Genomic DNA, 23,395 nt, shown 5'->3' on the forward strand with positions numbered 1-23,395 from the left:
TATAGAATTGAGCTCTACAAACCATCAGTGGTGTTGAAGGTGCTGTCTTAAGTGCTTTACATGGAAACATTTATTTAATCTAATAGTCCTGTAAGGTAGTACTTTATTATCTCCCTTGTATAGAAGAGGAAACCACCAATTCAGAGAGATTAAGTAAATTTCCCAAGGTCACAGAGTTAGTAAAGGATTGAGCTGAGACAAATCCAGCTGGTCAACGTTATTATTCTAACTACTATATTCTGCTGCCCCTCACTACCTTATACAGGTTTTCATTACGTATTACATACATACTACATGCTATATGGTTCTGCGTCTTCTCCTTTTCCATTCAACAGCATATTATGGAAAACTTCCCATGCCAGTGTATCTAGATCTATCCCCTGAAAACAAAAACTTGTACAGGGTTTTCAACAGAATAATCTCATTAATCTCAGTTCTCTAGCTGATGGTCAGATGGCTTCAATTTGCTGCAGTAAATATCTTGTTTATTTGCCTGCCTTGCCTTTTTCTATACAAGTGGAGAGTAGAGAGCTACAGTATCATGGCTGGATCATGCTACATGTGCATTACGTGGTAATACTTGCTGCCAGACTTCCTCTCTGACTCTCTGGTTTGCACTCCTACTAACTCTTATCGCTTTTAAAAATGGCAGTGGCTGGGGATGCCTGGGTGGCTCTGTCCATTGAGCATGTGCCTTCAGCTTGGGTCATGATCCCAGGGTCCTGGGATCATGTCCCATCAGGATCTTTGCTCAGCAGGGAGTCTGCTTCCCTCCCTGCTTGCCTTTCCCTGTGCTTGTGTTCTCTCTCTGTCTCTCTCTTTTAAAAATGAAAAAGAAAATAAAAATGGCAGTGGCTAAAATCTGTACATAGTATTCTTCCAGTTGGATTTTAGAATCAGCCTTTCAGGTTCTATGAACAGTTCTGCTGGGGTGTCTACTTATTGCTAAAACCTCAACTTTTTCTGTCCCCAGACATGGATCTGAAGTTTTGAGATAAGAACTGCTGGCCATTCTCTGAGTACATCGTGTACTTTTTATTTCTGGGTATTTGTACAGGCTGTTCTTTGATGAAGTTGTCTTAACCTCCCCTTCCCCAGGCCCCCAGCCTGCTTTAGCGTTCCCTCCCTGTGCTCCCACAGCTTCTTGAGGGCACCTCTCCTGGCTGTTTACATGATTCTCAATCTCATGAGACAGAATTCCTGAGGAATGGGAACGCCATCTCTGCTCTTTATAAAGAAGTAGCCGGAAAGTATCTGCCTTACAAACACATTTTTTAAGATTTTATTTATTCTATTTGAGAAAAGAGAGCATGTGCGTGTGCACACATCTAAGCTGGGGGGAGAGCCTGAGGGAGAGGGAGAGAGAGAATCTCAAGCAGACTCCACGCTGAGCGTGCAGCCCAACGCAGGTCTTGATCCCAGGACACTGAGACCATGGCCTGAGCCGAAATCAAGAGTCAGACGCTTTACTGACTGAGCCACCGAGGCACCCCCATAAATGCGTTTTTACAACAAATATTTATTGGGTAAATGCTAAAGGCCAGGACTCTGTGCTAAGCCCTGGGAATAGGGCCACAATAAAAGAGAACACCTGCTCCCATGGAACTTCTAGTCTGGTGGGAGGATGGAAAAGAAAAAGGCAAATATTTAACATGTTTGAGAGATAACCAATAAGAAAAATAACGCACCATCAAAAAAGAAAGAATGGCTAGGATAAAGAGAAGAAAGTGTGCTTCTCTAGGTATGATGTTTGAGGGAAACCCTCAGAAAACGTGACATTAGACTAGTCATGCAGATCAGTGCAGAACACTGTTCCAGGCCGAGGGAACTGTATGTGCAAAGCCCCTGAGCAGCGGAGTAGGCAGAGTGGGAGGTGAAGATCTGGAGCGGTGGTGGGGGTTGTTACATGCTTGGAAATGAAGACTGTGATGAGCATGATACCTTTATTAAATAATAAGCTGGAGAGTTTTTATTGGACTTAGGTTTTAAAAGGATCCTTTTGGCTAAAGAGTTAGGATTCATCTTTGAATGAAAGAATAAAGTAAATGAAATTAAAAAAAAAAACACTCTCTCTTTATCTTTAAGGGAACTACACTCTGAGAGTCGACTCTACCCCACTGATGTACAGCTTGGTGTATAACCTAACAAAAGAGGTAAAAATAATTATGTATAATTTTAGAAAGTTTGAGTTCTACAAATGATGTTTTCTTGAGGTACCATTATTATGTCCTGTCTTTCTCTCTCATAGCAAATATTACATCTACTAAACTCCAGAGAACATTACATCTAATAAACTGTTTATACATGTTACCCCATTTCTCCCAACTACCCTGAAGCAGCCTTGGGGTAGCATTGTGTCTGCCATCCCCATTAGAAATTGAGAAAACTAAGATCAAAAAGCATTAGCCCCCGAGTCACACAACTCATGCAGTGGCTGAACCGGGACTTGGTCCTGTGATTTCATTCCTTAATTTTAAAACTGATTTATATTCCTTCGTGTGCTAATATCAATTAGCCCAGGACACAGGAAGAGTTAAAGTTTCAAGTGACTGAGAAGGAGTATGTGTGGAAACACCAGCCGCTGACTCCAGGGTCCTCGGTTTGGGGAGAGGTTAGGTGAAACCTGTACCTGCAACAGGGTGTTTCTGACAATGTGCACCATTCATGTAATTTAAGATAAATGCTAAGGAAGCTCAGCAGTTATATTCCTTTTCTGGCTGGTTTGGTGGCCCCCAGGGAAATTGCAAAAACAACACCCTCTAGGTCAGCTTTGAAATTATACGATGGTTGACAGTTTGGGGGTTGGTTTTATTCTGTTTTGTCTGGGGAGAGTGATTCATAGCATTTTACATTTGAGTGATAAATGGAAAATTTAGTACTGTATTTCTACATGAATGTGCATTTTTTAGCATAAATGGAGCAGTGCTGTCCCTTATATCAAAATTTGGTATCAACTTATAAGCTTGAGTGAAATTCATTTGTTGGCTTATTTATTCGTATTTTACCAATTAAGAGGTTAATAACATAATTTTGTTAACCTATGTTCTGACTCTCTCCTTGTGCTTATGCAAATTCAATTATGTTCCCATAGACCTTTGCACCTGGCACGTTGAATTCCACATTTTTTACTTGCAGTTCCCACTCTTACAGAGTATGTAATGTGTCTTATCCCTGGAATTCACACAAAGTCTTAAATGACATAGGTACTCTATAAGCTTTTAAAAATTGAATTTGTTGAAAAGTAGAACATAGGACTTTTATTAAATATAAAATAAAAAATTGTATACCATATAATGTATAATAAATGACCTGTGAGTAGTTGATGGAACATTAATTAAAATTTAGTTTGTGAGTGTCTTCAGCATAACATCTTATACACTAGATTTCAAGAATTGGTCAAGAACTCCATAATAGGTTATATTTTTTTCCCTTAGTTTTCTCATCTGTAAAACCAGAAAATGTACTTCAAGCCCTGCATTTAACAAAATTACAATAAATACTCAATTAATTAAATAAAAATTAATGCATTTGTTTTATTATGTTTTAATGACTTTAGCAACCTTACTGTCAAGAAGCAATATTAAAAGAAATACCTTCCTTTAATCACCTTGCTTCTTTTCATTTTCTTTTTTAGAAGAGGAAAGAAACATGTGTTTTTGAGAGCAGCCTCCCTCAATTCAGAAAAAGTGGACAAAAATGTCTTACAATATGACCTTTCATTTGCATAAGTGGCTTGGTAATCATATGGCCTTCTTTTCCATATACTTCATGTATTTTTTATAATAGCCACATTTATATATAGTAGCATGAACATTTTCCTCTATTGTCAGACACTTATTATTGCAATTCTTAATGACAGCTAATGTGCAAATTGTGTATCATGCATTTTGCTGAATATAGTTTAGTTATTTAATCCCTGGTTAATGGACATTTAAATATTAAAATATCTTATTTATAAGTATTTTCTTTTTTTCACTTTTAATCTGTAGCTCCAAAGCCCCGATGAAGGCTTTGAAGGCAAATCTCTTTATGAGAGCTGGAATGGAAAAAGTCCTTCACCGGAGTTCAGCGGCATGCCGAGGTAAACAAACAAGACTTTCTGCTGGATAGAGAGTGTAGGATTGGGTTGAAAATGAAAGTGTATTTTCTTTCAAAGGGAAGGTGATGCTTTGGTTCACAAATAAAATATTACCATGTGTTTTGAAGTTAAATCTGTAGGCCATCTAAAAATGGTTCTTTTTTGAGCAGGCAAAACATAGCACGCTGCATAAGTCAAAGTTACAATGTTGTAAAGAAGTTCCCCTAGCATTTCTGTACCTAACTTGCTCGATACGTTTTCTTTTTTCTGAATATCATACAGTTAAAAAATATTTTGGTTTCTCTAAGAAAAATAAGAAAAATAAAGGCATCATTTCAGTATTGAATGTGTCTTCACAGGCAAGGTTAAAGGAATAAATATCTCAGAGATAGAGATTGATTATAGATAAATTATACCTATCAAGGATATGAATAATTTAAAAAATTTTAGGATAGGATTTACATCTGAATTATCTAAAAATAATTCTGCTTCTGTTCACTTTATCATGAACAACAAATACAGATGATAAAGTAAGTTGAGGTAAATATTTTCCAACTTAATGAATCTTTAAAAAAATTAGCCTATGCAATTGTGATATTATGATTTATAATAGGAAGAATATATTCAATCTTTGGCCCCTTGCTGGCACAGAGAGCTCCTAAAACCTTTAAAATGTTTTAAGTGATGAAAGAGACAAGCGTGTCTCTCGTTTTGTTAGCAGGGCGACCCTTGGATGGGGACTGATGGCCAAGACCATGTAATTAGAAGGTTGGGACTTTCAGTCCCACCCCATGAGCAAAGGTGATGAATCAGTCTGCAGTGGCCAATGATTTAATCAACTGTGTCTTTGTAATGAAGCTTGCATTGCATACAAACCCAAGAAGACAGGGTTCAGAGGGCTTCCATGTTGGTGGATACATGGAACTTAGAGCAGAGTGGGGCACCTTCCATGTTGGTGGATACATGGAACTTAGAGCAGAGTGGGGCACCTGGGGAGGGTGTGGACAGCTGTGTGCTGTTTCCCCACATGTTGCCCTCTGCACCTCCTCCATCTGGCTGTTCCTGAGTTACATCCTTTTATAATAAACTGGTGATCTACTAAGTAAAATTGTTCTCTGGGTTCTGGGAACAGCTCTCGCAAATTAATTGAACCCAAGGAACAGAACTTGGGAATCTCCAATCTGCAGCCGGTCAGTCAGAATCACAGATGACAACCTGGATTTGTGGTTGGTTCTGAAGTCGGTGAGAGGCAGTCCTGTGGGACTCAGCCCTTCACCTGTGCAATCTGTGCTACCTTCAGTGTCAGAACTGAGTTGAATTGGAGGGCACCCAGCTGGTGTCCTGGTATGGGAAACACCACACATCCCCCTCCACATGTTGGAACTGGGTCCAGGAACCCAAAAGAACAATGGTCACTACTACCCAAAATAGCCTTATTGAAGTAGATACTTTGTGATCAATTATTTCTCTCAATTTTTCCTCTCAATTATTTTTTGTTGTTTGTCTGATGTGACTTTTATAAAGAAAAAATTATAAAACCAAGAATGGAGTTTAATTAAGCTTTAATTTGTAGTCACTGAAGAAACGACTCAAGTAATCTCCAGTTTTATCCCTAAAAGGATTAACAAACTGGGATCTGGTAATGACTTTGAGGCGTTCTTCCAAAGACTTGGAATTGCTTCAGGCAGAGCACGGTACACTAAAAACTGGGTAAGTCTGTCAGTACGTTTTTGAAGATTGCTTATGAATATATTTTAGCTAAACAAATAATTCTGAATTTTAAAAAAGGCAATGTAAGCCTTTAAGAAATAGAGGGATTTGAAGCAGAAGTAGTTGAGGTGGGGCTACTTTTACATGAGGGGATGCCCGCATCCAGCATCCTGAGCCTTAGAACTTACCTGCTTGTATTCCTTTAAATCTATTTTCTGTTTCACTAGGTGGCATTGCTTTCACCCAGTTACTTACACTAGAAATATTTGGATTTTTTTTTCCATTTTATTTATTTTTTCAGCGTAACAGTATTCATTCTTTTTGCACAACACCCAGTGCTCCATGCAAAACGTGCCCTCCCCATTACCCACCACCTGTTCCCCCAACCTCCCACCCTTGACCCTTCAAAACCCTCAGGTTGCCCCAACCTCCCACCCCTGACCCTTCAAAACCCTCAGGTTGTTTTTCAGAGTCCATAGTCTCTTATGGTTCGCCTCCCCTCCCCAATGTCCATAGCCCGCTCCCCCTCTCCCAATCCCACCTCCCCCCAGGAACCCCCAGTTTGTTTTGTGAGATTAAGAGTCATTTATGGTTTGTCTCCCTCCCAATCCCATCTTGTTTCATTTATTCTTCTCCTATCCCCCTACCCCCCCATGTTGCTTCTCCATGTCCTCATATCAGGGAGATCATATGATAGTTGTCTTTCTCCGATTGACTTATTTCACTAAGCATGATACGCTCTAGTTCCATCCACGTCGTCGCAAATGGCAAGATTTCATTTCTTTTGATGGCTGCATAGTATTCCATTGTGTATATATAATCAAGAAATGGGCAGAGGACATGAACAGACATTTCTGCAAAGAAGACATCCAGATGGCCAACAGACACATGAAAAAGTGCTCCACGTCACTCGGCATCAGGGAAATACAAATTAAAACCACAATGAGATATCACCTCACACCAGTCAGAATGGCTAAAATTAACAAGTCAGGAAATGACAGATGCTGGAGAGGATGTGGAGAAAGGGGAACCCTCCTCCACTGTTGGTGGGAATGCAAGCTGGTGCAACCACTCTGGAAAACAACATGGAGGTTCCTCAAAATGTTGAAAATAGAACTACCCTATGACCCAGCAATTGCACTACTGGGTATTTACCCTAAAGATACAAACATAGTGATCCGAAGGGGCACGTGTACCCGAATGTTTATAGCAGCAATGTCTACAATAGCCAGACTATGGAAAGAACCTAGATGTCCATCAACAGATGAATGGATAAATATTTGGATTTTTATCCCATTTGATCTCCAGTAAGAAAACGTGAAAGTTATGCTCTATGGCACAAGGAACAATGAACACATAATACAGGTCATGATTTTTTCCCTACCATTGTTCATGCTGGTGGTAATGACAATTTTATAGTTTTTATGTTTACCAAAGTAACATAAGAACACAGTTCATAAAAGCTCATAACAGTTCTGTAAGGGTGTATGATGAAAAACACTGGTCCCTTATTCTACGTGTGGGCTTGTCCCACCTCTGATTCTGTTCAACAGATTCACATTTTTTTCAGTTTTTTCATTGGTTTCTTCTGATATCTACATGCATGCTTACACATACTGTGTTCCTGGTGCCATTTATTTCTTTTTCAGTTTGACGTATCTTCCATTTGCTTCTCGTTAGGGAAGATGGGCATTTTTGCGCTTCTATATCAACTTTTCTCCCAACTCTCAAATATTTTCCCTCATTGCATTTTCTCAATATACTGTTGTACCATACTTGTGGGTTAGAGTATCTTTTTTTTCCTTCCATGTGTCCATAACTAACTCACCACAAACTTTTAGTATATTCCAATGTATCAGTGATCTGGCAGATTTCTTTTTCCCCCTTGGGTTCTTCTTCTCCTGCTCGTTTCAGTTCTCTGGTGGTTCTCTTTCCCTGTGACATAACTCTTGCCTGTGAAATTTTCTTTCACTGGAAAGTCTGAGAGTACCTTCAATTCTCTCCTGTTCTGTATCCTCTTTCCTGCATTTTGTATTTTTCTTTTTCTTGTTTACTCTTTAGTATGTTTGGAACATATCCTTCAGGAACTTCTTGAAAAGGAGAGTTTTTTTAAAGGAAGGTTCTGGTATCTTCCATGTAGTCCTCGTTGTATGTGTGTGCCTTGGTTATACCATTTTTCCTTACACTGAGCTACGCACAGAGTGGGCCTTTTGGTCTGGAAACCCACATCTTGCAGTTGGAGGGAATATTTTTCCCTTTGATCACTTCTTCCCTCTTTTGACTTTTTTGAACTATTACTAGTTGTTTAACATTTGGGGATTATTTTCTGATGTGCTTATTTTTTATCTTTGTTTAACTGTGATTTTTTTTTTTTTTTTTTTACTATCAGAAATATTTTGGGGCACCTGGGTGGCTCAGTGGGTTAAAGCCTCTGCCTTCGGCTCAGGTCCAGGGATCGAGGCCTGCATCGGGCTCTCTGCTCAGCAGGGAGCCTGCTTCCTTTCCTCTTTCTGCCTGCCTCTCTGCCTACTTGTGATCTCTGCCCATCAAATAAATAAATAAAATCTTTAAAAAAAATCTTTCTCAACTCTGTCATTCTTTTTTATTGAAATCTTTATTATATTATTATTATTATTATTATTATTATTATTATTATTACTATAAGTTTCCTTCCATTCCTTGCAGTACCTCCTTACTCTTAAGTTGATTTTATTTTAGTTTGTGTTTTTGGTCTATATCTTTCAAGTCAAAGGCTATTTTCAAGTGCTGGTCATCTTTGGCCACCTGTCTTCTTTAGGAATTAGTCCATGAGAAGCTGACTGAAGCCATGTATGCAAGGGTGGCAGCTGTCAATGGGAGGCTTCAGGGAAGAGTGATTGAGAAGGCCTGTTCTCAATGCTTTATGGGGAGGCAACAACTATAGGTCTATAGAATCTATCGATCTTTTCTCTTGGAGTAGTTATTCTCTCCAGACAGGAAATCTTTAATCCTACCACTGGGGTAGGAAGCTAGGCAGGGTTAGATGGGGGTGGGTTGAGGCTAGATGTTAATATTATCTATGTTTTACTCATGAGAATACTAAAGAAAAGCTAATAATCTTTGGGTTAATAACCAGTCAGAGTTATTTGGTAACAGGTCCTGCGGGCTGTATTCAAACTCCAGCTGTCTAATTTTAGAATCCTAGCCTCTTCAACACACTGCTAAATAAAGTATTCTTTTATGTCAATTAAAAAAAAAACAACTAAATAAGACAGACAAAAGACATAAATCAGCAATTCAAAGTTTGAAAAGTCCTTGCCTCTGGCCTTTTGTTTATGTTCTTGGTGTCTTATACATATCTGAGCATTCCTTCTCTCTCCTTCGTGAGATTCTGGATCCACTACATTTCTCCTCACTGTGTGGACTCGTCACACTTCCACAGGCTGCTTGTCAGAAAATCATCCATTCGTGGAATTTCAGTCATTAGCAGTTTGCAGCTTTACCGGATATAATATTGTATAATGCTCATGTACCATCGCCTCTAGCAATTCCCTATCTTCTTAAATTATTTAGACTGAAATGCAACATTATCTTGTCTTTGTTCAGAAATGTTTTTACATCTCCTATATCCTTGAAGGCAAGACCATTAGGTCTTTTCAGATCATTTTTATTCTATCATTTATGTTGTATACACATATTTTTTAATTACACATCTGGGATATATTTTCATATTATAATATTAACCCTTTAGTAAGTGTATTACTAAGATTCTTAAATACATTTCTTTATTCATTACTGGCCAAAACAGTTTTACTAATATTAATAGTAAATATGGTGTTATGCATCTTATTATAGGCTATTTTATAAGAGATATAGTTTGGTTTTCATATTCTTTTGTGTGGCTCTATTTTCTTTTCTTTTTGTAGGCAACAAGCAAATTCAGGAGCTATCCATTGTATCACAGTGTCTATGAAACATATGAATTGGTGGAAAAATTTTATGATCCAACTTTTAAGTACCACCTTGCTGTGGCACAGGTTCGAGGAGGGATGGTATTTGAACTAGCCAATTCCATAGTGCTCCCATTTGACTGTCGAGATTATGCTATCGTTTTGAGAATGTACGCTGACAAGATCTACAATATTTCAATGAAACATCCACAAGAAATGAAAACATACCGTGTGTCATTTGGTATGCTACACCTCCTCCCTCAAAACTCATCTCCGTCTTTCAGTTAATCTCTAAAATGTAATGACTGACCTTAGTCCACATGTTATTTATTGCCAGTCCATGTGATCAGATACCTTGTTTACATCTATAAATATATTTGCCTTTTCACTGACGCCCCTCTTGTAATATATAAATATAAGAACCTCGTAAAGTGCAGAAGAGAACAAACTGCTTCCTATAGTGTTCCCTTTGCGTAAGCCATAGGACAATGCCCCTAAGCCCCGATTTCTATTTCAGATGCACTTTTCTCTGCTGTGAAGAACTTTACAGAAATTGCTTCTAAGTTCAATGAGAGACTTCAAGACTTGGACAAAAACAAGTATGTTCCACATTTTTAACTTATGGCTAGAACAGATACAATGAAAAAGAGATACTAATTGACATCTTTGTTGCTGAAATATCTTTGGGAAGTGTTTTGCTCCTTTCTGTCTCTCCATCTTAAGGCATCCTGTACAGGGCTGCCATATCTCAGCAAGACCCATCTCTAACTTTTTCTTTTTTTTTTTTTAAGATTTTATTTATTTATTTGTCAGAGATCACAAGTAGGCAGAGAGGCAGACATAGAGAGAGGAAGGGAAGCAGTGAGCAGAGAGCCAGATGTGGGGCTCGATCCCAGGACCCTGAGATCATGACCTGAGCCGAAGATAGAAGCTTTAACCCACTGAGCCACCCAGGAGCCCCCATCTCTAATTTTCTGAGTGGCAGCCGTGTGCTGAGAAATTCCAGCAACTCTTTAATGACCAGCTGTTGAGTTACAAAATTCCCACCTTAGCATTGAAGATCCTCCACTGTGTGACCCCAGCTTTTTCTAGCCTTATCTCATGTTCTTTCAGTGTCGGTCCATCATACTTCAACCAACTTCTCCTATTTCCAGAACATACTTTCTTTTCTTCCTCTTCTTAATGTCATTACCTCCAAAGTTTCTCAATCCTCTTCTACCTGGTAAAACTCTTTCTCCAGAATAAGTATTGAGAAGTCAGTTTTCTTCCAATATTAAGCATTTAGCATTAATTCTGTGTGAAATCACCAAAATAAACATAATTGGAATAGAACTTTAAGATGGGAGAAAAATAATGAAACAATATTAAGGAAATTTTTTGAAATAGAATTTTGAGATTAAACATTGACTGTGTATTAAGCCTATTAGGATGACACAGATATGAAACCCTTGGGGACTGACGCAAAAATACATTGAAAGATAAGAGCAGGCAGTCCAGAAATAGATGAGTGACATATAAGAATGCATTTGGGTAAGAAATAGGTATTTTGTAATCAAGGACATACCAACAATAAATGGAGGAAGAAAAACATATTCAACAGTAATGTTATTTAAGCTCTCAGCAACTGATAAAAAAGTGAGTTCTGAATTTCACTTCACATTGCATGCAAACATAAGTAATGGGTGTAGAAAAATTCTTTATTAAAAGTTGAAATTTCCTGGAAGTGAAATTCTAAGTTTAGAAGCAACAGGGAAATGAAAAGGCAATCAGGTTTGAAAACACTGAAATGGTTCAGAATATGAAAGTTAATCATCAAAAGCAAAGATAGAAGGCTGGGAAACCTCTTTTCCAGCAAATATGGAAAGGGAGTGATGTAAACATCATAAAAAATATTTTTTGAAAATTGGTTAAGAAAATACAAAACAGGGGCACCTGGGTGGCTTAGTTGGTTAAGCTTCTGCCTTCAGGTCAGGTCATGATCTCAGGGTCCTGGGATCGTGCCCTGCTTTGGGCTCTCTGCTCAGCGGGAAGCCTGCTTCCCTCTCTCTCTCTGCCTGCCTCTCTGCCTACTTGTGGTCTCTCTCTGTCAAATAGATAAATAAATAAAATATTTAAAAAAATAAACTACAAAAGAACAAAGTTGAAAATGTTGGCAATGGACAAGACAACTCAAAAAGGAGACACTGCCTGTACAGACAGACACAAAAAAACCATTCAAATTCCCTACGGATTAAAAAATACAGGTAAAAATAAAGTTATACCATTTGCAAAATAACTATTTTTGTTTCACCTTAGTAATGATTTGAAACCTGGTTGACCCCATTGCCCCATATGACGTCCTGGAGCAGATGCTCTTGCTCTTTCCTGGTAGTGTTGTGAATTGTTTTAAAAACCTTTTTGAAAAAATAAATAAAAACAAAAAATAAAAACCTTTTTGAAAAGCATAAATACATACTGTTAAAGTTTCAAGAGCTATTTACAGAGTTCTTAGACTTTGCCATTGTATTTCCATTTCTTAGACCTTTTCTTCAGGAAATAATTTCAAGTTTGGAAAGGAAAAAGAGCTTCTCAGAGAAAGAAACAGATTATAACACCAAACAATTCAAGGGACTCCTGGGTGGCTCACTTGGTTAAACATATGACTCTTGACTTCAGCTCAGGTCATGATCTCAGGGTCATGAGATGAAGCCCCATGTCAGGCTCCATGTTAGGCATGGAGCCTGCTTAAGATTCTCTCTCTCCTACTCCCTCTGTCGCTCCTCAGCCCTTCTCCCAGCTCATGCTCTATCTTTCTATAAGTAAACAAACAAACAAATCAATAAATAGAGATGCCTGGGTGGCTCAGTCAGTTAAATATCTGCCTTTGGCTCAGGTTATTATCTCAGGGTCCTGGGTTCAAGCCCCATGTGGGGCTCCCTGCTAAGTGGGGAGCCTGTTTCTCCTTCTCCCTCTGCCACTCCTCCTGCTTATGTGCTTTCTCTGTGTCAAATAAATAAATAAAATCTTTAATAATAATAATAATAAATAGTAATAGTTTATTAAAAAATATATCAAATAATTTAAAGCAATCAATACCTAAGAGGAGAGAAATTACTAAAAAATTAAATGTCCACTAATTTGAACATTTCATAAGCATTGAACGAGTTGATTATAAAGGAAATAAGATATTTACTATAAAATGTGAAATAAACCAAAAATATTTAAAATTGTGAACACTTTGATTATATTTTAATTGGACAAATATAGAGAAAAATTCAAAGTAAACCAATTAGTATAATAACTGTATCATCCTGGAGTGAACATGGGATTTTTTTTTTCCTTGTACTTTACAGTTCTTTTCAAGTTTTTGTGTGGGTTAAAATAATATCAGCAGCGGCGCCTGGGTGGCTCAGTGGGTTACAGCCTCTGCCTTCCGCTCAGGTCATGATCTCAGGGTCCTGGGATCAAGCCCTGCATGGGGCTCTCTGCTCAGCAGGGAGTCTGCTTCCTCTTCTCTCTCTCTGCCTGCCTCTCCGCCTACTTGTGATCTCTGTCTATCAAATAAATAAATAAAATCTTTTAAAAAATCAACAATAAGCAATAAATCTTAAGGAGATTCCAAACACCATAAATTCTATGAAGTTGATTTTCTGTCTTTAAAAACTATGATCTTTCCTCCCTCTGGCAAAATGCCTTATAGGAATGGATTATGATGTACTAGGACATTTGGCTTTAATAATAATAAAATAATAGTAAAACATTGGCTATCTTTTGGTAAATATGCATAATTTTCCAGGAACCCTACTAACCATGAATCGACCGTCCCATTCAATATCGAATGACTTCTTTGAGTAGATTATTAGGATTCCTAAGATAAAAAAACATCTTGCTTATATTTAAAAACTAGGATTGCCAATTAATTATTATTTCAAAATAAATAAAAATTACTGTTGTCCTTTTCAACCACTATAACTTTATGTGGTTTTATAAGCCTCAGCAGAATAGTATTCTATAAGATTTTAAAAAGGTAACTGTTGGGGCACCTGGGTGGCTCAGTGGGTTAAGCCTCTGCCTTCGGCTCAGGTCATGATCCCAGGGTCCTGGAATCGAGCCCCACATCAGGCTCTCTGCTCGGCAGGGAGCCTGCTTCCCCCTCTCTCTCTGCCTGCCTCTCTGCCTACTTGTGATCTCTCTCTCTGTGTCAAATAAATAAAATCTTTAAAAAAATAAATAAATAAAAAATAAAAAGGTAACTGTTACACTATTGTTCTTAATTTGCATATCATAGAGATTTAAGATATATTTAATTTTGTTGTGAATTTTCAGTTTGCTTTGTGGTGCATGTTTTCTCAAGAAGTGACAACTGTATTTGTTTTGTTGTTTAGCCCAATATTATTGAGAATTATGAATGATCAACTGATGTTTTTGGAACGAGCATTTATTGATCCTTTAGGATTACCAGACAGGCCTTTCTACAGGTAAGGATACAAATATGACACTTGATTGTATTCTTTTTTTTCTTATTTTTTGCACTGTGGAAAAAATATAGTTGATTTCTTATAAGCAAATAGAAATTTCAAAATATATGTAGGAAATGATATATTATTCATATAATGTAATGTGATTGCTGCATACTTTTTAATATATTGTTTACTTCTGATTATAAAAGAACATATGTTCATTGTAGGAAACTTAGAAGATCAACAAAGTCACAAGTAGAAAATAAAACCACCCCAATTCTGTCAGTTAGTTATAAAATCATATTTATATTTGGTTTATATAATTTTAGCCCCCTCTCATTTTAAATATATTTGTCTTTATGTATGTATACACATAAGACATAATAAATATATATAAAATGTATAAAATATGTATTTACATACTCATTCTCCTAATGTTCAGATTTTCGTCTAATTTTTGACAATTCTAAATATTTCTGATAAACATCAGTGATGACCATTAGATTGATCTTGCTAAGAATTGGAGAATAAATTAGATCAGTGAGTAGTGAGAAATGACCCTGTCTTTTTGTTTATGGATTATCAACGGATCAGAATTAGGAGTGAGGGGGTCATCCAGACATGGTGACTGTCTCCCAATGGCAGCACAAGTGTCTTCTTTCCTTCTTTACCTCTTTGCTTGGGAACGTACCCTTCCCTTCACATACTTTGATATGACTGGCATATGTCTTTCAATAAAATATCACCTTCTACCCAGATCATGTTACATTTTCAAAGCTGTTTTTAATGATTATTCGTACTTTAAGCTAGGCATTCTCACATGTTAGTGTGTCTCCTTTTTTAAACAGAAAAAACACAGTAGTAGGTAGGCAGGTCACAAATAGGACTTTGATCATCACTGCTGGGCTACATTTCCGGGGGTGACGTGGGACAGTGAAAAGTCGGTACTTACTTAAAATGTAGCTCGAGACTGATCACTTCATCTCTCAGATCTCAGTTTCCTCCTTTTTGAAATGCTAGTATCAACTTTATAGAGGTTTTTTTTTTTTAAGATCTATTTATGTATTTTAGAGAGAGAGAGAATACATGTGCATGTGCAAGTGGGAGGAGGGACAGAAGGAGGGAGGGAGAGAGAGAGGCAGAGAAGCAGACGCCCCACTGAGCGGGGAGCCTGGTGAGGGACTGGATCCCAAGACCCTGGGATCATGACCTGAGCTGAAACCAAGAGTCGGAGGCTTATCTGACTCAGCCACCCAGGTGCCCCTCTAGCATTTATTTTTAAGGAATAGAAAAGTTAGAGGCAAATCATTTAATCACAAGCACGATGCATAGTAGGTGACAAGCTATTGGGACTATTAATGTAATTTTTGTTGCTCTGAACGACGTGAAGTCCTCTGTTTAAAGTCAAAACATATACTTCCTAGACTGGACTTTGGAGATGATTAAAGTGGCAGTTTAGCTGACAAGTGACTTGTTCAAATCGTGATATTAGAATTCTGCAGTCCAGGATTTGTAGAGCACTCCTGTTTTTCTCTTGTATGTATCGTTTGGACAGCAACTGTCCGAAAACAGCCAACTGTTTTTATCAACAGGCACATCATCTATGCTCCCAGCAGCCACAACAAGTATGCAGGGGAGTCATTCCCAGGAATTTATGATGCTCTGTTTGATATTGAAAACAGAGTGGATCCGTCCAAGGCCTGGGGAGAGGTGAAGAGGCAGATCTCCATCGCAGCATTTACCGTGCAGGCTGCAGCCGGGACTCTGAGGGAAGTGGCCTGACGTGGTTCTTCAGAGAACCCGTACTGAATAGGTATGGTTTGTCACTCAGAAAGAATCACAGAAGGCATAGTCTAAAAAATAAACTAAAAAATAAAGTCAACACACACACACACACACACACACACACACACACACACACACTCTCTCATTCTTTCTTCTCCCTATGAATCAAAAAAGAAAAGATGGACAATTTTTATTCTATAATTATAGAAGGATATTCTGAATTTGAACTAAGAGTTAAAATTAAGGCAACACCTACTGTATAAAACTCTTATGTGGCAGTAGAGGGAATCGAGGCTAATTCTGCACTGGAATTGGCCCTATTGATCACCAAGGGCTGAGAGATCACTATCCTAACCAACTAGTTGAGCTACTCTAGTCTAATTACACTGCTGGTAAGCATAGTCACTCTATGCTATAAAGGATAATTACTTTTCTTAAAATATCAAATATCTTATTTCTATCAAAGTGTATATGTAATGTATGTACAGTAAAAAATAATAAAGAAATGAAGATTTGTAGAACTGCCCCCCACAAATAACCAAATTAAGGAAAGGAACGTTACCCATATGTCTGAATGTCCCATCTACCACTGACAAATGTGCCTTCCTCTTCTGCCAGAGATACTCACTTTCTTGAATCTTACATGAATCTTTTCTGTTATTTATCATTATTCCACACATGGCTATATTCTTTATGTGTTTTGCAGTTTGTTTGGTTTTTAAACTGTAAATAAAATCATACTCTGTATCTGTTTTCTAACACTTGATTTTTCACTCACCTTTGAAGGTGCACGGGGCTGGAGTTCAGTTCACTGATGTGGAGCAATTCACTTACATGAATATAACATTTATCAGTCAGGGTCCAGTTAAGACAGAGAAACCATATGGCAACATAAGCAGGGAACGTTATTATAGAGTTATAGTTAGTTAATACATTAGTTATAGTAGCATTGCAGTAATGAGATACTATCTAGTTAAAGGTAACAAGAACCTTTATAGCAGGTCCAAGGAGCAGTCACCATCCCTAGGGGTGAGATGAAATGGCCAGTGAAGGATTTTCCCCACGCCATGGGCCTTACTGAACAGTAGAGAAGGCACAGCGTGCTTTGCTAGCAGAGTGCAAAAAAACCTCCCCAGAACCCTGGACTCTAGGCCACCGTGGGAAGCTGATTCGGGGGAATTGCCTTGCCTCTAGAGGCTCTCTACCACTAAACCAGGCAACGGCAGTGTTAGAAAAAGCTCCCGGCTCCTGAGTTCTGGCCACTATGAACTGCAAGAAGCAAGCGCTATCCCAGCAGCCTGCACTGCAAAACAGGGGCACTGCAGGACGGGGACACTGCAGGATGGAGGCACTGCCGGACATGGGCACTGCAGGACTGGGGCACTGCAGGACACAGACACTGCAGGATGGGGGCCCTGCAGGATGGGGACACTGCAGGATGGGGGCACTGCCGGACATGGGCACTGCAGGACTAGGGCACTGCAGGACACCGACACTGCAGGATGGGGGCCCTGCAGGATGGGGACACTGCAGGATGGGGGCACTGCCGGACATGGGCACTGCAGGACTGGGGCACTGCAGGACACAGACACTGCAGGATGGGGTCCCTGCAGGATGGGGACACTGCAGGATGGGGGCACTGCCGGACATGGGCACTGCAGGACTGGGGCACTGCAGGACACCGACACTGCAGGATGGGGGCACTGCAGGCAGTAATGAAAACAGTGAAATTGTGTGTCTAAATAAAAAATAAAAAAGACAAAAAATACAAACACATTTAATAACATTTTGACACCCTATCCTGGACAGCCTATCCTGAGAAACATAGGAGTAAAGTGACTCAGGCCACATAATCTTTTGTTAAAAAAAAAAAAAATCTTCTATTTCCTATTGTATTTTCAAAATAGTTTGGAGAAATAAGCTCTTATTAAGCAATCAAACATTAATTTTCTCACTAATAAATTCAAATCCTTTTGGGGGGTCAAGTTTTTATGCCAAATAAAAATTAACTGCAGCATTATCAGTCCCATTAGATATCTAGGAGAAAACAGTAAAGGCTATCCTACAAGAATTCAATAAGAATAGAATGATATAGATCAACATTATTTGTTAAACTGAGGCTATTTACCTACAGCCTCAAACACTACCAACTGTCCTCAGACTCTTCAGCCATAGTTCCAGCTCCCTGTCAGTCCTCAGCTTAGGGCAAAGGGATCTTAAACTAGGGACAGGAGGTGTTGCAGGACAATTCTGGAAGCATCCGCACCAAAACCAAGATCAGGAAAATTTGCTGCGGCGCTTTTGGAACCAGAAGCCAAGGAAGGCCCCGCTGGGTCTCTTAGCCCTGGCACCTCCTTTCTGCAGCAACCAGGAAAGGAATCTGGAATCTCACCTGCTGTGTGGTCAGGCGTGTATGTGTGTGTGTAGGGCAGGGGGATGAGGGGCCATGCTGGGGAAGACGGGTTGGAACGTCCTTCCTCTGCACTATTCCCACCGCACTCAGGGCTCTGGTTCTTTTTCTATTTTTGTTTAAAAAATATATTTATTTGTCAGAGAGTGAGAGCACAAGCAGGAGGGGGGCAGAGGGAGAATCAGGCTCTCTGCTGGGCAAGAAACCTTGTGCAGGACTAGATCCCAGGACTCTGGGATCACGACCAGAGCCAAAAGCAGACACTTAACCAGCTGAGCCACCCAGGCACCCAGGTTCCATCTCTAAATGTGTTTGCAGTCTTCCTCACCCACCCGAGCCACCCAGGCACCCAGGTTCCTTCCCTAAATGTGTTTGCAGTCCTCCTCACCCACCCAGGTTCCTTATGCCCTCCCTAAGTGCTGGGTGGTTCTGCGGCACTTTGTTTAGGCCCATTCTCTAGGCCCCTATTTATTATACACCTTGATCTTAAAATGTTCTCAGCACATCAAGAGGCAATTTGCAACTTTCAATAGCTGAATAACTAACTTGAAAAGTCTACAATGTAGAGAATAATTTTAAAATAAAATAATTTTAAATAAATTTAAAATAATTTTAAAATAAAATACTCTAATAATTAACATTATACAAAGGAAGATATTGATAAATGTAAGTTTAGTGCATGATATCTTGTGGATGTGTGTTTTAATTGATTTGTTAATACTCTAAAAACCAATACATCCACATGGCAACCAAAATTACAAAGCAATGCATACTCCAAAGGATATAAGATTAAAAATGACAATACACTGATATCAGTCAAGCTCCAGCTGGGTGATTTAAGAAACCAGAATTTCAATCGCATTATTTGCATTACTATATTATGAAGATGACACAAGAAATGTTTACTAAAGTGATGCAATTATTCAGTCACAGATTGTATCAGGACATTCTTTTGGTAGATGATTCTACATAGTAAGTGTTGATTGAAACACTTTCCTTTATTTATTTTTTGTTGTTCGTTTTATTAAAAGAGAGAGATTGCTTGTGAGTACCAGCAGCAGGGAGGGACAGCTATGTCACATGTATTTGTATCTGTATTTTGTGTACTCTAGTTAATGGAAATGCGGTAGCAAACAAGACAAACAGTATCCCTTTGTTACACAACCAACAATCTAATTAAGGGAAGGCATATAGTGCACATTAAATAAGTAAAATATATGATGTGTTAGAGTCTGATAGTACTCTGTAGAACAGTAAAGAAGGGAAGAGGAAAGGAGGAGCAGGGAGTGGGCCTGAGAACAGAGGATGCCCCAGATCCCAGGAGCAGGGGTGAATAATGGATTGCAGTCCAGCCCATATTGCTCCAAACACACCTCCTGAGCACCAGCGGGACTACTTTCCAAATATGTGAGTTGGAAGAGAGGAGTCAGGAATTCACTTGTCAGGGAGGCTCTCGGTGTGCACTTCATCAGGAACTCATTACGTGGGTGAAATTGGTTGGATAAAAGAATTTCCATCCTGGTACAGAGAAGGAGCAGGGAGGGAGACATAAAGTTCTGAGAGCTCTGTGAATTGGCAAGGTTAAGCCCTAGGTGTAACAAATTGACCTGTGGTGAGACAGAGAGTCAGCGAGGTTCGGTAGAAGAGATAAAAATAGGGTTATATTCTGAGTAACCCAATGTCCTAGCGGGATTATGTGAATTTAAGGAGAGAAGCAATCAGAGCTGGTTATTAGAAGATGCATCCATGTCTCCATGAGGAACAGCATCGTACAGAGAGACCTGAAAGGGAGGACATGGGATTTGTCAGTAACTCCAGGAAAATACAGCCAGAATGGGTCATGAGAGAGAACTCTTAAGAAAAAAAAAGTGCCATAAGCCAGGTAAGGAACTCCTCCAGCTAAAAATAGAGGACTGGTGTATCAAGGCACTGGACATTCAGCTGCATGGAAATTCTTTCTCTCAGCTGAAATCCATATTCTCTTAAACTTACATCATTTGTTTCCAAAAATATATTTCCATCACTACACCTGCTTTATTAGGGATACTCTAGATACAGGATTACTTTTTGTTGGGATCGTATGGGTATTCATTCCCCTTTTGCTCATTATTATAATTATTTTCAGAAATAAGTGCTTTATTTGACCACAAAAACCTTTCAAAACTGAGTATTTCCTTGTAGTGTTATTTGCAAGATGAAGAGTAAATTATAGTGGAAAACTGAAATGTGATCCAGTCTCCCAATGAGTCCGTTGCTTAATAGGTAAAAAGAATGACATTAAAAAAAAGCAAAAATTGGGGGCACCTGGGTGGCTCAGTAGGTTAAAGCCTCTGCCTTCGGTTCAGGTCATGATCCCAGTATCCTGGGATCAAGTCCCACATCGGGCTGTCTGCTCAAGCAGGGAGCCTGCTTCCCTTCCTGTCTCTCTGCCTGCCTCTCTGCCTACTTGTGCTCTCTGTCAAATAAATAAATAAAAATCTTAAAAAAAAGCAAAAATGCAAGTGACTGGAGCAATGGTCAGATGTAAGCTAAGTCATTTGCTGTTATATAAAAATTATACATTTATTCAGTATATTCAACTGTTAGCAGCTAGGAATAGGTTTCAGGTGATAAATATTTTACTAGGGCTGGTTGTTCTTTTTTGTATTGCTAGTTTTTAATAAGGGCATATGTTATTCATATAATAGAAAATGTGAATAAATATGTACATATTATCAACAGAATTATTTCTATAAAACCAGCCAAAATATTTTTTTACAGTTTTTGTTTGTTTGGGGCTTTTTTTTTGTTTTATGTTTTTTGCAGAAAACCATATTATGAAGAGCTATTGTTAAATCTGAGGACTCCCATTTTTAGCTGTCAAAAATAATGCTATTATAAATATTTGAGTTCAGGTCTTTGTACAGACATAGGTTTTTTATTTCTCTTGGGTACACCTAGGAGTGGGATTTCTGGGTTCTCTGGTCAATTAGTGTTAATATTTTAAGAAAGTGCAGAATGCCTTTGCCAAGGGTGCTGCATCAGAGCCATCCTGACCCCCCTTCCCAAGGCACTAGGGCTGCAGGGACAGAAGGACCTGCATTTCCCACCACTCCCTTCTCCCATCACATGTCACAAAAAGCCACAGCAGCAAGTCTGCAACCTGAACTTCCATCCTCATGCTTTCCAGTGTACAACCTAAAAGCATCATTGTTCATGAACAGTGGCCTAAGTCGGAGGTTCTCAGAAGATGGTCCAGGCATTAGGACCAGCACCAACGTCTTAGAGCTTCTTAGATGGGCAAACCCTCCAGCCGCACCCCAGAGCTACTGATCAAGAATCTCTGTGATGGAGGCCCAGAGGTCTGTGTTCTAACAAGCCCTGTGATGATTCAGATGCTCTTCCTAGGTGAATGCAGTCTGGAGACTAATCTCTGACGGGGGTCCTTTCAGAGGAAGGAAACATGGCACATCTGGGAAGGGAAGCTTCTTTTGTCCTCTTCTGCTCAAATCCTCCCCTTTCTGAGCCTAGACAGTCTAGGTAGAGATCCAAAGCATCAGTTCCAGGTGGTGGGGGCCGAGGGAAACAGGCTAGGGTGGGAAGTTCCCTGAGGAGAAGCACCAACTGGAAGGTGAGCAAAGTGAGTTGTGTAAAACGAGATTGCCTTGCTTCTGGTTACTGTTTGCTTTTCTTCCCTTGTAGTTTTCCTGGAGGCTTTTTTCAAAGTGCCAGTCTCATCTCTGCCCCCTGCTTGGAGACGGGACCAGCTTCAATCAGCATATTCGTGTGGAACACACACACACTAAGCCCTGGTCCCCTTGATGGTGACAGAGGTTATCCAGAAAGCCTTCATAGAAGTGGAACTGGAGAACCCCCTTCTGCGCCTGGAGACATGTCTCCAGAGCTCCTTGGCAGGTTCTGAGTTTCACTTCTGTTATTGAAAGAGGCTTTGTGCTCTTCATGCTAAGGTCTGTGAATGCATAGGGACAGCAGTCTTCCTTCACTCTCCTAACACAACTGTGCACGCATATTTTTGCTGCTTGTAATATGTTTATAAAATGCTATGTAATGAAAGGATGTTACATTAAATCATTGTAACTCATAATATAGAAAGTTTTTCTCAGTAATATTGTTAATTTTTGCTAATACTTTTTGTTACTTTTTTTTTTCAATTTTGTGATTCAATGAAAGATAATGTTATTAAGAAAATCAGCCAAAAAATTGGAATTGACTGGTAAGGTTGCTTTCATATGTATTGAGAGACGGACTGATGGGAAGAGAGAGAGAGAGAGAGAGAGAGATCTCCGCGCTGTGAAATCAGGTGCGCTTTTGAATGCTTCTTGGGAAAATGAAGGATTAGCAAAACTTTTATAGAATAAATAATAATTTGAGATGTATTTCACCAGCCCTAATCACAGCAATATCTGTATCCTGTTGACGAAGTCTGAGTGCACGTAAGCAAGCACGTGCACACAAGAAGGGGGGGAGAAGAAAGCAGATATTCCCATCCCTCCCGAAAGTTTTGTAATTTTTTAAAAATATTTTATTTTAGAGAGAAAGAGAGCAGGGGAGAGGGAGAGAGAGAACCTCAAGAAGACTCTGCCCTGAGTGCAGGTGTCGATGTCAGGACCCTGAGATCATAACCATAGCCAAAACCAAGAATCAGATGCTTACTGACTGAGTCACCCAGGCACCCCAAAAGTCTTTTAATTTTGGAGGAGTTCTTGTGTCTGGAGAAAAATAGCAGTAAATAGAGGTCCTGTTTTTCAAGCCTGAGTGAGATCCAGGATCGATCCTTCCTTCCTCTTTCCTCCTTGCTTCCTTCTTTCCTTTCCCTCACCCCCTTTCCCCTAACTTTTCCCCTTCCCTTCCCTCTCATTCTTTTCTGCCCTTTGGTATTGTGAGAAGCTGGTTTGAAATAAGGGTTGGGCTAAGCAGAGGTGAATATTGAAGAAAGGTCTCACTTAGTGGCTTTGAGAGGAACATTATAGGTGGTTACTATTCTCTTTCGCGGTTTTGATTTGTATAAATCAGTTAGGGTAAAGGAGGAAATTCTTCCCATTTA

General features: G+C 39.2%; 1 protein-coding gene across 2 annotated transcripts in view; it reads left to right on the forward strand.

The window, feature by feature from the left end:
* The window catches only part of FOLH1B (folate hydrolase 1B), a 62,622-nt gene extending 45,934 nt beyond the window's left edge, over positions 1 to 16,688 (forward strand). Inside the window, exons 13-19 of one of the 2 annotated variants that reach the window (XM_046017469.1) lie at positions 2,086 to 2,153; positions 3,990 to 4,081; positions 5,698 to 5,788; positions 9,694 to 9,958; positions 10,235 to 10,316; positions 14,082 to 14,174; positions 15,749 to 16,688. In XM_046017469.1, coding sequence (XP_045873425.1) covers positions 2,086 to 2,153; positions 3,990 to 4,081; positions 5,698 to 5,788; positions 9,694 to 9,958; positions 10,235 to 10,316; positions 14,082 to 14,174; positions 15,749 to 15,938 — 881 coding nt within the window. In that variant the 3' untranslated portion in view covers positions 15,939 to 16,688. The remainder of the gene's footprint in view (positions 1 to 2,085; positions 2,154 to 3,989; positions 4,082 to 5,697; positions 5,789 to 9,693; positions 9,959 to 10,234; positions 10,317 to 14,081; positions 14,175 to 15,748) is intronic. The other variant, XM_046017468.1, reaches the window with a different exon arrangement.
* Positions 16,689 to 23,395: the final 6,707 nt, after the last annotated feature.

Source organism: Meles meles, chromosome 8, assembly GCF_922984935.1.
Source record: "Meles meles chromosome 8, mMelMel3.1 paternal haplotype, whole genome shotgun sequence".
NCBI lineage: Eukaryota > Metazoa > Chordata > Mammalia > Carnivora > Mustelidae > Meles > Meles meles.